Source organism: Colobus angolensis, unplaced genomic scaffold, assembly GCF_000951035.1.
Source record: "Colobus angolensis palliatus isolate OR3802 unplaced genomic scaffold, Cang.pa_1.0 Scaffold26, whole genome shotgun sequence".
NCBI lineage: Eukaryota > Metazoa > Chordata > Mammalia > Primates > Cercopithecidae > Colobus > Colobus angolensis.
Window position 1 is genome coordinate 6,577,177 of NW_012115821.1, and position 14,080 is coordinate 6,591,256.

The 14,080-nt window shown below is 39.2% G+C and overlaps 1 protein-coding gene across 2 annotated transcripts in view; it reads left to right on the forward strand.

Moving 5' to 3' along the window:
• MAGI1 (membrane associated guanylate kinase, WW and PDZ domain containing 1) overlaps window positions 1–14,080 on the forward strand; it is a 275,228-nt gene that overhangs the window by 78,966 nt on the left and 182,182 nt on the right. Inside the window, exon 1 of one of the 2 annotated variants that reach the window (XM_011947179.1) lies at window positions 11,747–11,890. The exons of the other annotated variant lie outside the window; for it this stretch is intronic. Coding sequence (XP_011802569.1) covers window positions 11,839–11,890 — 52 coding nt within the window. The 5' untranslated portion in view covers window positions 11,747–11,838. Of the gene's footprint in view, window positions 1–11,746; window positions 11,891–14,080 lie in introns of those variants that run through there. 2 annotated transcript variants of the gene reach the window in all.

Sequence of the window (14,080 nt, forward strand, 5' to 3'; positions counted from 1 at the left end):
CTACATTGAGAGATAAATTGACTAGTATGACTACAGGTATGTTCCTAATGGTCTTGGAAGCATTTGCTGTTTAGTTGTTTACAAACAGAAGAACTTTCCAGAAGTCATTGGGTAGTATTTTATGGTAAAATACAGCATTTTAAAATAAAGTAGTCATTATTTATTATAATTTGTAAAATATAAAAATATGTAAAATATAAAAGTATAAAAGTCACCAAGAATGAAAGAAAAATGTACATTACAAAAAATATAAAATATAAAAATCACCAAGAATGAAAGAAAAATGTACATTAATTTCATAATCCAGGAATAATCTTGTTGAATATCTGGATATATCTTCTTTATATATCAGCTTCTATGTCTACTACAACTCTCTCTCTCCCCATATATACTCACACACATATACACACTCATACACATGAGACGTAGATAATTGGTATCATCCTGTGTATGTGGTTTTTTATCCTGCTTTTTTCGTTTAACATGATTATCATGACTATTTCTTATATAATCTGATTTTCCTCCAAACATATTTTTAATCATTAGTATCTTGTCATATGAGAACAAAAAGGTGTTCATTCGTTGTTCTGTCTAAAATGATTGGGTTTTCCTTTTTAAATAGCTGTGATAAACATCTTCATGTTGTTTTTTTATTATTATACTTGTAAGTTCTGGGATACATGTACAGAATGTGCAGATTTCTTACATAGGTATACACGTGCCATGGTGGTTTGCTGTACCCATCAACCCGTCATCTACATTAGGTATTTCTCCTAATGCTATCCCTCTTGTAGCCCCCCAACCCCAACAGGCCCCGCAGTGTGTGATGTTCCCCTCCCTGTGCCCATGTGTTCTCATTGTTCAACTCCCACTTATGAGTGAGAACACGTGGTGTTTGGTTTTCTGTTCCTGTGTTAGTTTGCTGAGATTGATGGTTTCCAGTTTCATCCATGTCCCTGCAAAGGACATGAACTCATCCTTTTTTATGGCTGCATTGTATTCCATGGTATATATGTGCCACATTTTCTTTATCCAGTCTATCATTGATGGGCATTTGGGTTGGTTACAAGTCTTTGCTATTGTGAATAGTGCTGCAGTAAAAATATGTGAGCTTGTATCTTTGTAGTTGAATGATTTATAATCCTTTGGGTATAGATCTAGTAATGAGATTGCTGGGTCAAATGGTATTTCTGATTCTAGATCCTTGAGGAATTGCCACACTGTCTTCCACAATGGTTGAACCAATTTACACTCCCACCAATAGTGTAAAAGTGTTCCTATTTGTCTACATCCTCTCCAACATCTGCTGTTTCCTGACTTTTTAATGATAGCCATTCTAACTGGTATGAGATGGTATCTCATTGTGGTTGTGATTTGCATTTCTCTAATGACCAGTGATGATGAGCTTTTTTTCATGTTTCTTGGCCACATAAATGTCTTATTTTGAGAAGTGTGTGTTCATATCCTTTGCCTACTTTTTGATGGGGTTGTTTGTTTTTTTTTTCTTGAAAATTTGTTTAAGTTCTATGTAGATTCCAGGTATTAGCTCTTTGTCAGATGGATAGATTGCAAACAAGTTCTCCCATTCTGTAGGTTGCCTGTTCACTCTGATGATAGTTTCTTTTGCTGTGCAGAAGCTCTTTAGTTTGATTAGATCCCATTTGTCAATTTTGGCTTTTGTTGCCATTGCTTTTGGTGTTTTAGCCATGAAGTCTTTGCCCAAGCTTATATCCTGAATAGTATTGCCTAGGTTTTCTTCTAGGGTTTTATGGTTTTAGGTGTTATGTTTAAGTCTTTCATCCATCTCCAGTTAATTTTTTTTGTAAGGTGTGAGGAAGGGGTCCAGTTTCAGTTTCTGCATATGGCTAGCCAGTTTTCCCAACACCATTTATTAAATAGGGAGTACTTTCCTCATTGCTTGTTTTTGTCAGGTTTTTCAAGTCATATGGTTGTAGATGTGTGGTATTATTTCTGAGGCCTCTGTTCTGCTCCATTTGTTTATGTATCTGTTTTGGTACCAGTACCATGCTATTTTGGTTACTGTAGTCTTGTAGTATAGTTTGAAGTCAGGTAGTGTGATGCCTCTAGCTTTGTTCTTTTTGCTTAGGATTGCTCTTTTTTGGTTCCATATGAAATTTAAAGTAGTTTTTTCTAATTCTGTGAAGAAAGTCAATGGTAGCCTGATGGGGATAGCATTGAATTAAAACTTACTTTGGACAGTATGGCCATTTTCACAATATTAACTCTTCCTGTCCATGAGCATGGAATGTTTTTCTGTTTGTTTGTCTCCTGTCTTATTTCCTTGAGCAGTGGTTTCTAGTTCTCCTTGAAGAGTTCCTTCACATCCCTTGTAAGTTGTATTACTAGATATTTAATTTTCTTTGAAGCAATTGTGAATGGGAGTTCACTCATTATTTGGCTCTCTGTTTGTCTATTATTGGTGTATAAGAATGCTTGTGATTTTTGCACATTGATTTGGTGTTCTGAGACTTTACTAATGTTGCTTATCAGCTTAAGGAGATTTTGGGTTGAGACAATGGTGTTTTCTAAATATACAACCATGTCATCTGCAAACAGGGACAATTTGACTTTCTCTTTTCCTAATTGAATACCCTTTATTTCCTTCTCTTGCCTGATTGCCCTGGCCAGAACTTCCAACACTATGTTGAATAGGAGTGGTGAGAGAAGGCATCCCTGTCTTGTGCCCATTTTCAAAGAGAATGCTTCCAGTTTTTGCCCATTCAACATGATATTTGCTGTGGGTTTGTCATAAATAGCTCTTATTATTTTGAGATATGTTCCATCAGTACCTAGTTTATTGAAAGTTTTTAGTATGAAGCGATGTGGAATTTTATCAAAGGCCTTTTCTGCATCCATTGAGATAATCATGGGATTTTTGTCATTGGTTCTTTTTATGTGATAGATTACGTTTATTGATTTACATTATATTGAACCAGACTTGCATCCCAGGGATGAAGCCGACTTGATCGTGGTGGATAAGCTTTTTGATGTGCTGCTGGATTCAGTTTGCCAGTATTTTATTGAGGATTTTGCATCAATGTTCATCAGGGATGTTGGCCTGAAATTTTCTTTTTTTGTTGTGTCTCTGCCAGGTTTTGGTATCAGGATGATGCTGGCCTCATAAAATGAGTTAGGGAGGAGTCCCTCTTTTTCTACTGTTTGGAATAGTTTCAGAAGGAATGGTACCAGCTCCTCTTTGTACCTCTGGTAGAATTCGGCTGTGAATCTGTCTGGTCCTGGGCTTTTTTGGTTAGTAGGTTATTAATTATTGCCTCAATTTCAGAACTTGTTATTGGTCTATTCAGGGATTTGACTTCTTCCTGGTTTAGTCTTGAGAGGGTGTTTGTTTCCAGGAATTTGTCTATTTCTTCTAGATTTTCTAGTTTATTTGCGTAGAGGTGTTTATAGTATTCTCTGATGGTAGTTTATATTTCTGTGCGATCAGTGTTTTAATATATGTTCAGATTTCAGTTTTTTTCTTTAGGATGATGTCCCTTGGAAAGAATATATCTTTTCAAACTTTTTTATGTGTTGCCTGATTATTTTTAAAACATTGGTTTTGATACATACACCATCCAGATTTAGTAACAGTTGGACCCTGGGGCTTGCTGCAACATGGGGAGCCCTGAAGCCCTTTCTCAGCCTCGCTACTCTTCCCAGCACATCTGCTTCCTTCCTCTCTCACAGCAGACTGGTTATCACATTTTAGCAACATGGCTGCATTTGCAGTCTCCACGTGGAAGAAGGGAGAGGGGCACTTACCAGTGAAGGAAGAATGATTGTGCATTGAGGATGCAATCCAGTGTGTATGAACTAAAACCTCTTTAAGGGCAGACTCTGATGAATCATTACCTCTTTCTCAGCACTTGGCAAGCAGCTTTGTGAAATGCTCTGTCCAATAGATATTTTTTGAATAAATAGATAATAAATCCATTTTAGATGTAAAGCAACCTGCAGGATCAAAAATCCTTTTAATAAAACACAACCCCCTCTCAAAGCAAATGTAAAAATTGATAGCCTCCTTTATTTTTAAAATGTATATTCATTCTACTGTCTTGCAGGTATTTATTGAGGGTGTCTGTTTGCCAGGCACTTTTTTAGGCACTGGGAATATAGTAATGAGTTCAACCAAGCTTACATTATGGAGCATGAATATAGAAGAAACACCCAAAATAAATATAAAATGCCATCAACTGATATATGCTGTTGTGTAAAATAATGAAGAAGGGTGAGGGGGGTAGAAAATAAAGGGGGTTTGATGTAATTTTAGATAGAGTAATCCAGGAAGACATGTATAAACTAAGAAGTCTCTCTCTTATTGGTTGTGATTACTGATCTCGAATATTCCTTTTAGCTTAGAAGTTACTGAATATAACATATAGCATAAGGTGCTATTGTATGTGGTTTATGACTTTCCCTTTGAGCCCATCTTGGTGTTAAGCACTTCCCATATGTTGTTTAATATTCCCGTTGATCTTATGAGAAAGCTCTTAAGAGCTTTTCTGTGGAAGTGGGTGTAGGGGAAGTGAGAGAGGTTACCTTACTTGCCTGAGTTCGGGTAGTAAGTAGCAGAGCTGATCCTGAAATCCAAACTTTGTTTAAAACCCCTGGAAACCTATCGTTAGCAAGGACTGAGAAGCCTAGGGTTAGTCCTCTCCCAGGTTCCTGAGGCTAAGATGGAAAACGCACTTGTGGTCAAAACTACTGTGGTGAAAGGTTAATTAGAAAGCATTGGTATGTAAACTGTATTTATATAGACGACAGACTGCTTTTGTTTCCAGAAAGTGGGTACAGGCACCGGGCCTCTCTTCATATGCTAAATAGTTGCCACAGTCTGCTAGAGTGCCCAGGAAGCCAGCTCCCTTTGTGTCTAGGAATAGTGTGGAAAGCCTGGCCAGGCTTTTGATCCAAATATATTTCCTTGCACCCTCCTCACTGAGCACTTCTGCTTTGGCCATGATCACAAATGAGGATACAGGTTAAAAGGACACAGGCATCTTTTTTGTTTGTTCTTGGTCCCAGAGAACACAGTATCCATTTCAGATGATTGCTTGGCAATCTTGTGCAGAAGAGGTTTTCTCTTTGACAGTGGTTGGTGTGTGTTTCTAGTTGACAGTAGTTGGTTTGTGTCTGTTTGATGGTAGTTGGTGTGTCTCTGTTTGACAGTAGTTGGTATGTGTGTTTGTTTGATAGTAGTTGGTACGTGTTTCTGGTTGACAGTAGCTGGTATGTGTTTCTGTTTGATGGTAGTTGGTATTTGTTTCTGTTTCATGGTAGTTGGTGTATGTGTCTGTTTGTTGGTAGTTGTTACATGTTTCTGGTTGACAGTAGTTGGTATATGTTTCCAGTTGATGGTAGTTGGTACATGTGCCTGTTTGACGGTAGTTGGTACATATGTCTGTTTGACGGTAGTTGGCATGTGTGTCTGTTTGATGGTAGTTGGTATGTGTTTCTGGTTGATGGTAGTTGGTGTGTGTGTCTGTTTGACGGTAGTTGGTATGTGTTTCTGGTTGATGGTAGTTGGTGTGTGTGTCTGTGACGGTAATTGGTATGTGTTTCTGGTTGATGATAGTTGATATGTGTGCCTGTTTGACAGTAGTTGGTACCTGTTTCTGTTTGCTGGTGTTGGTGTGTGTTTCTGGTTGACAGTAGGCAGTTGGTATGTGTGTCTATTTGATGGTAGTTGGTATGTGTGACTGCTTGATGGTAGCTGATATGTGTTTCTGTTTGATGGTAGTTGGTACGTTTGTCTTATTTAATAGGAGAAAAATATTGAGGATCAAACAGAGAAACGAGTCTGCTCCGGGTCTGACTGCTGCCCTTCCTGTCCGTCTGGCATGGATATTAATGTTGCTCTGAAGGTTAGATGAGACCATGGCATCTAGCAGACCTTCCTGATTGAAGAGAATCACATTGAGGCTATAATTAATTTTTCAGCTCAATCACAGGCTTCTTTTGATAGCCTTAGTGTTGTATTTGCCAGATTTCTAAGAGCTTTGGTAACATTGCAGTTCAATGCCAGCCTAACTTGGTGTAAATTTAACTACAGGGAATTGATTTCTGGATAGTTACTTCTTTTAGAAAATGCTTAACACACGAGAAAAAGTGTTTTTGGATGAGAGAGAAGGAGGTAGGTAGAGATCAGTGTTTTTTATCACCACGTGAAAGGATGATGTGTATCTTTTAATCTGGCCAGAGAATATCCCCTGAGTCCATGCCACTTAAAGCATTATTCTTAGCTGTGGTATTTTGTTGGTTCTATTGAGAATTTAGAAGTCTTGAAGCCATTGCTTTCCTGGTTCCCAATAATGCTGTCTTCTGGTTTTATTCTATACTCCAACCTGTAGGTTAGTGGAAAATGCAGAGGGTGTTGTAAACATAACTGTTTACATTTATTTATGTATTTATTTTTTATTGAGATGGAGCTTTGCTCTTGTTGCCCAGGCTGGAGTGCAGTGGTGTGATCTTAGCTCACTGCAACCTCCGCCTCCTGGGTTCAAGCGATTCTCCTGCCTGAGCCTCCGAAGTAGCCAGGATTAAAGGCAGCCACCACCACACCTGCTGTTTTTTATTTTTTTTATTTTTATTTTTTATTTTTTAGTAGAGACGAGGTTTCACCATATTGGCCAGGCTGGTCTTGAACTCCTATCCTCAGGTGCTCTGACCACCTTGGCCTCCCAAAGAGCTGAGATTACAAGTGTGAGCCCCCACATTCGATACGTTTAAAAGATAATTCTCTTCATAATCTGTCTTGTTAAATGTGTAATTTTCAGGGTGTTGGGGAACAGCATGAGATCCTAATTTGACTATTAAATAATGATTGTTTCCTTTGCATTTACTTAAAAAGTCTAGTGATTTTTTTTCAGTGGAAGGTGAGAAGTTAGGAGGTCGTTTTGAATCCAGGAATGATTTCCTGATATTGTTTTCATTACAAGTTATGCCCAAGTTCTGAAGACTCTTAATCAGAGTTCATCCTTCTTCTCTGCCCTGCACAACCATAACATTCCCACACTGCGTTTCTTTCCTGCTTCTCACTTATTGAACATTAAACTATGAGGAGATAAAGGTGAATAAGTTACAATTTGGGGAGAAACACATGAATAAGTAACAGTGAACCAATGTGGCAAATGCCACAATGTGCCATAAATTATGGGGAAAATGCAAAAGGAAACACAGAAAGGAGTGAAAGGGAGTGCTTTCCCATGGAGAAGGGAGTCCTTGCTCCTGCTTATGAATGGTATAGCTTTCAGAGAAAAATGGGCTTTGTAGTATCAATAGGAGTTTCCTGGGCAGAGAAAGAAGGAAAGATCTCAAAGGGAGAGGTAATAGCTTGAGCAAAGTCACGTTGGCATAAATATGTTTGATCTATTCATGGACAGTGTGTAGTGGAGTGCATTTAGAACTTAAATTCACAGAATGGATGAGGGATGATGTCAGAGGAGCTTAGACTGCATAAGTCAGGATATATATTGTAAAGGACTTGAGTTTTATGAGCCTGTGCAATCCCCCGTAACACTTCTGTTTCACTTAAAATTCATTCCATTGTCATAGCCTGAAGAATTCAAACTCAAACAGAAAAGAGAATTTATGTGCTTACCTAATGAAAAAGTCCAAAGATAAACTACCTACAGGCATGGCTGGCTTTGGGTACCCAAAACATGTTAGCAATCTGCCCTTGTATCTCTCTTCTGCCCGCTGCTGTATTGGTGCCATTCTCAGTCTTATCTCTGGTGGGAAGCAAATTGTTCCTAGCAGTGTTAGAGTCCCATCCTTGAAGCTTACCATCCTTCATGAAAAATGAATTTCTTTTTCCCCTTTTTCTCAATGGTTATAACCCGTGTCCCAAGATTGAATCCAGTTAGATTAGCCAGGGTCATATGGCCATCCCTGAACACTTTGACTAGAGAATGGATCGTGCTGATTAGCTTGGTCAGGGTCACATGCACCTCAGGAGGTGGCAGAAAAATGGGTAATAGTGACTACATAGACCGAAATAGTGCATTTCCAGTCTAAATCCCACCCTACCCTATTGGCTCGTTTGAAAAGATCCTGGAATCCTTTTTTTATTCCTTTTGCCTTTATAACTGTTGCAAGGAAGCCAGCCAGCAGGCTCATTATCATTTTTGTACAAATGCCCAGGAAGGGTAAGCTCTAGCAGTATTTCAGGGAGACAGATATGTATGTATCCAGGTCACTTTTTATTTTCATTCGTATCATCCCATACAGGTTTCCTGAGACCTTCTGATATGGGAAGTTCTAGAAGCTAGGAATCTATAGTATGCTAGGAGCTATTATACAAAGATGAATCTAGGCTTCACAGAACTTATAGCTTAGTAGGGGGTGATAAGATTAGAACAACAACAAAAATATACAGTGAAACATCAGTATATATGTATATAACAGACACAAAATCAACAGTGTGTACCTTTATAATTAACATATAAATGTAAATAACACAGTCCATGCCAGCTGCCTTTGCACATGGTGTATGAAGGTCCCAAAGTGAACAGGAGTTTCGGCTTGAGTTGGATTTTTCCATTTGTTTTCAGGTCCCACGTGCCCCTCATGGGGTGAGCACCTCACCAAGTGGGTGTGATTCTAGTATCTTACTATGTATTTTTAAAAATCCAACATGGTCCTTAAAGTTAAGCAGCTTCCTCAGCTGCTGTTTAACCAAAGAAGCTTTAAGCTGTCAAGAAAAAATATTGAAGTGTCATAAGTAAGATAGAGGTTACCTAACTGATCTCTATTTTAAGAAATACTAATTTTCATTTTGCCAAATAAAACCTTACCTTTTTTCCTTTGAATCATCCCCTTGTAGTTACATGCATAAAATAGCTTTCAGTTGAATGAGTGATGGTATTTGAATGCCATTGATAGGTTCATTCCATTAGAAGAGAAAGAAACGGAACATTTGGATTACTTTTCAGATTTGAAAGAGTCCAGTGTTCATTGTTTTCCTGGTGTGAAGCATGCCTGAATCTTTACAGAAATTCACTGAGTCCTTGTTCCCTGTTCTTATTCTTGAACACAAACTTTACTTATAGAAAATGGGTAGGGTTGAATCTATACAGCTTCCTTCTTCCTCTTCCTGTTGCTATCTCTGGCTTATTGACTGGAATCAGCAGCTTATTTTAGAGCTGCAAGAGACAAGGCATCTCATTTAGTTGACCTGCCTTCTTTTGGAGACAAGGAGAGTGAGGCTGTTAAGCTTCTTCAAAGTTAACAATAGTCTTCTCTTGAAGCACATCTTCCCTTTGAAGAGCTATTCATGCACCAGGCTTTTAGGAAAAAGGAAAATTGTTTTAATGAGCTGGTATTAGAACTCTCCACTATCATCAGACTTCCTTTTCCTCTTTCATATCTTTTTCAAATTCATGGTAAGGAGTGTCAGTAAAGTCCCTTGGGGAACAAAAACACCACCACCAAGAAGGAGCTGACCTGGGCTGACTTCTTCTACCAGCCGTGTTGGATTCTGCAAGTTATTTTTGTCCTTGGCAGTCTTCTTCCTTCCTAATTGCTGGGCCATATGGTGCCTTGTCCCCCACATGGAGAGCTGGCACTTCCCCTCCATTCAATCTCTATCATTTCTGTTGCACAAATTACCTGCCATGGTGATGGGGTTGAACAACCTCACCCCCTAGAGGCTCTGCAGCATCCATGCCTTAGAAATTAGAGCTGAAACCTCCTACTGATGCCCTGGATTGGTGACCAGGAATGAATAAACTGAACAAGAAATAGTGAAATGGGATTGAGTTTGGAAGCAGCCAGACCTGGGTTCAAATCTTGGTGCTCTCTTGCCATCATCGTCAGTGATCTTACTGACATCACAGTCAATGTGAATTGAGTGCTTACTGTATGTGTATGCCAGGCACTGTGGTCTCATTTCCTGATCTCATTTGTTTGTCACGTTAGCTCTTAGGGAACTGTGGCATGGAATAGTTATTAAGACACTTGCCCAAGTCACATGACTTGGGCTAGTTTCAGACGCTGATCTCTCTCTCTTTCCAAATCCCACACTCTTTTTTTCTTTTTTAGAGATAGGATCTCACTCTCTCACCGAGGCTGGAGTGCAGCAGTACATTCACAGCTCACTGCAGCCTTGAACTCCTGGGCTCAGGTAATCCTCCACCTCAGCCTCCTGAGTATCTGGGACTACAGGTGCGCACCACTGCGCGTGGCTAATTTTCATTTATTTATTTATTTTTGTAGAGATGAGATCCTACCATCTTGCCCAGGCTGGTCTCAAATTCCTGGACTCAAATGATCCTCTCACCTTGGCCTCCTAAAGTGCTGGGATTGTAGGCATGAGCCCTACACCTGGCTCCAAATACCACACTCTTAACCAATGATGACTTCTAACTCTGAAATATTATCTGAAATGGATATTAAATTGTGCTTTTAAACTGTATTCCATGCCATTACATAATTTGAAAATAGGACTGCCAGTGATCATGCTTTAGAAAAACACACACACAAACATACAACAAACATTTATTCTCTCACCAGGTTTCTAAGTATCGGGAATCCAGGAACAGCTTAGCTGGATAGTTCTGACTTAGGTAGTTCTGGGTAGTTCTCTCTCTCAGAAGCTTGCAATCAAACTGTCAAGCTTCAGTCATCTTCAGCCTTGAGTATGGCCAGAGAATCCACTTCTAAGCTAGTCCTTGTACTTTTTATAAAACATTCTGAGTCTAGAATTTACATAAGCCATATAAGCGCTCATGAATGATCTTATCTAGTAGTGGAGAATTTTGGATTGGATGGACGTAATATTTGGGATGATTTCATGAGACTTTGAAAGTTGAATTTTTAAAGCCTCCACCAAGAAATGGCCTTAACCACATGGATTCAAATGCTCAGAGAATGTTTTGATAGAGGAGATCCTTTAGAAGCTGCCACATTGGGGGAATATTTGGTCTTGTTAAAAGAAATGTATGTATAGCTTTCTATATGGTTTTGGTAGAATCCTACATGTCACTTTCCTCAGAGGGTAGTGAAAGTCTTTGAATTCTAGAAAGTGATTTTGGGGCGATCATGGTACAATGACAGAATTTTTCAATAATTACGTATTTAATGACATTTTGAAACTGTATTTTGGAAGTTGTCTGTATTTTGTGATAGTCACAACACTAAAGTAATGGTTGCAGTGTGTTTAAAAATGAATCCAAAAATGACAATTATGGGTACAGTCTGAGTTTCTTCCTAAGTAAACACAACACAAAAGTTACCGTCAACTTGTCTTTTCCTTCAGTGTTTGATTCTGTGATGAGAAGAGCAGACTGCAGTGTTACCATGAAGCCCCTGGGGTCAGTGACCACACCTTCTTTTGTCTTTATTTCTCCAGTGTCTGCCACGGTGTCTCCACCCAATAAGTGCTTCATAAATGTTGGACTGAGTTAAATCTACTAGTTTGAGATGATAAGGAAAACTATCCAGTATTTGGAGGAAACACAGAACCAGGTCATTCATACCTACCATAAGAAAGCCAGTCAAAAAATAGGGATTGCCTTCTTTTTGCAGTACAGGAGCTATTTTAAGTGTGTGGGGCTACAGAAGATGTCCCCCAAAAGTTTATCTTTAGGTGGAAGGAGACAGATGTTTACAAAGTAGATAAAGAATTCCTGGGCTATCACATGCTGCAAACAAGAAAGCATAGAGTCACATGGTGTAGACCAGGAGAGAGGGAAGGGTCCTGCTAAACCAGTGATACCCCTAATGTGCCATTTGAGGGGAGGCTTGACCAGTGAGGAGGAGGCAGCCACACATGGATCCGTGGGGAAAATTGCTCTGCAAAGAACGGGAGAATGATCATAAATGAAAGCAGCTTACAGGATGGGAGTGCATTGTCTGTTTCTTCTTCTCAGAGGTAAGTAACCTAGAGCTGATGATACAGCTTGATGATCACCTGGACCTAGACTCCTTCTGTATGTTTGCCTGTCCCTCCACAGATTTTTGGCTCCTTCTCTCTTGTTAATTGCATTTTTCCAAACACATGCTCCAAGCTTGGGCTGCTGTTTTTGCACTGCAGCCAGTCTGGCCCAGAAAGAGCAAAAGATAGATGTGCCTTCTCTATTTAAGGTCTTTTCCCGAAAGTTACATATACTTCTGCTTAGATCCCATTGGTAGAATGTAATTGTTTGACTATGTCTAGCTGCAAGGTAGGCTATATATGTAGTCTCTATTCCAGGGCACCATGTGGCCCTGACAAACTGAGCGTTTGAAAGCATGGGAGAATGAACATTTGAGATTAAGTCGCAGTCCATGCCACAAACAGCAAGTGCAAAAGCTTTGGCATACTCAAAGCCATTGTGTCTTAGTGAAGAGAACAGAGGCAGATGAGGTCAGAAAAGAAAGCAGGAGTGAGATCATATAGAATTTTTTAGCCCATTATTAAGAGTTTTTCAAAAAAATTGCTCCCAATAGGAAACGATTGGAACACTGAATAGAAACCATTGGAGTAAAAGATAAGATGATTTGTTTTAGGATTTAGAAAGTTTTCTCTAACTATTATGGAAAATTAATCCTAGGAGGAGAAGATTGGGCACAGAGATATGATAGGAACATGTACGGATTTATAGGAATTGATGGTGGTGGTGGGGTTATACTAGAGTTGTTGGCAGCTGAGAGAATGAGAAGTGGTCAGGTTTAGAATACATGTTGGATGTAAGTGTAGGGCTAAGGGAAAATAATAATAATGATGGCTAATTCTTTATTGAAAATCTGCAACGAGAAATGTACCATTTGAAGCAACTCACTCTTTTAAATCTGTATAATAACTGTGTGCTATAGGTTCTATTTATTCTCATTGTATGGATGGGGAAACTGAAATTTATAAAAGTTAAGGAACTGGCCTGAGGTCACTTAGCTGGAAACTGGAAAAGCCATGACTCAAACCCAGCAGTCTGGCCCCAAGGCATGTATGTTCTTAATGCTGCTGTATTCCACTTGAGGGTGATGCCTAAGCGCTTCATCTGAGCAATTGGTTAGACCGTGGTTCATTTACAAAGATGGATAGGGAAATTGGAACTAGAGAGCAAACCTATAGTAGTTCAGTTTGAGAATGTTAATCTTATTATTAGAAATGAGTATTATGGCCGGGCGCGGTGGCTCAAGCCTGTAATCCCAGCACTTTGGGAGGCCAAGACGGGTGGATCACGAGGTCAGGAGATCGAGACCATCCTGGCTAACACGGTGAAACCCCGTCTCTACTAAAAAAATACAAAACACTAGCCGGGCGAGGTGGCGGGTGCCTGTAGTCCCAGCTACTTGGGAGGCTGAGGCAGGAGAATGGCATAAACCCGGGAGGTGGAGCTTGCAGTGAGCTGAGATCCAGCCACTGCACTCCAGCCTGGGCAACAGAGCGAGACTCCGTCTCAAAAAAAAAAAGAAAAAGAAATAAGTATTATAACTATAATAATTGTGTGTTATAACTATTATTATAAATAAATATTATAACTTTAAATTTTGAAATAGTTTGACTCATATAAAGTTGCAAGCATAGTAGAGTTCCTGTGTACCCTTCACCCAAGCTCCCCTGATGATAATGTGTTAGGCATGCACTGTATTGATTCTAAGCTGTCTCTTACGGGTCTAAGTGGAAATTTGTAGGCAGTTGGATGATCGGCAAGTCTGTTGCTCAGATGGCAACCCTAGCTATAAATTTGAGATATAATTTGAGATCCATTAGTGTATTGATATAAAGCCATGGGTCTGGATTGGAACATTTGGGGTTGTTTTTTTCAGATTTTTTTTGTGTCCTGAGAGAATTTAATGTAAGAAAAGAGATTTTGCTTATGCTAGGAACCTACTTAATTAATGATAAGCAGTACCATTAATCTGTGGGCCAAGCACTTTGTTAAGCATTACACGTGACTTATGTCATTTAATTCTCATAGCAATCTGAAAGCATGGGGATTATTGTCCTTATTTTTCAGAGAAGCAAAGAGAAATTTTTGAGAACTACAAATAATAACAGAGCCAATGGGGATTCCAACACTGGGCTGTTTTTCTCCAAACCCCACCTCTCCTCTTTCTCTCTTTCCATATATATATATAT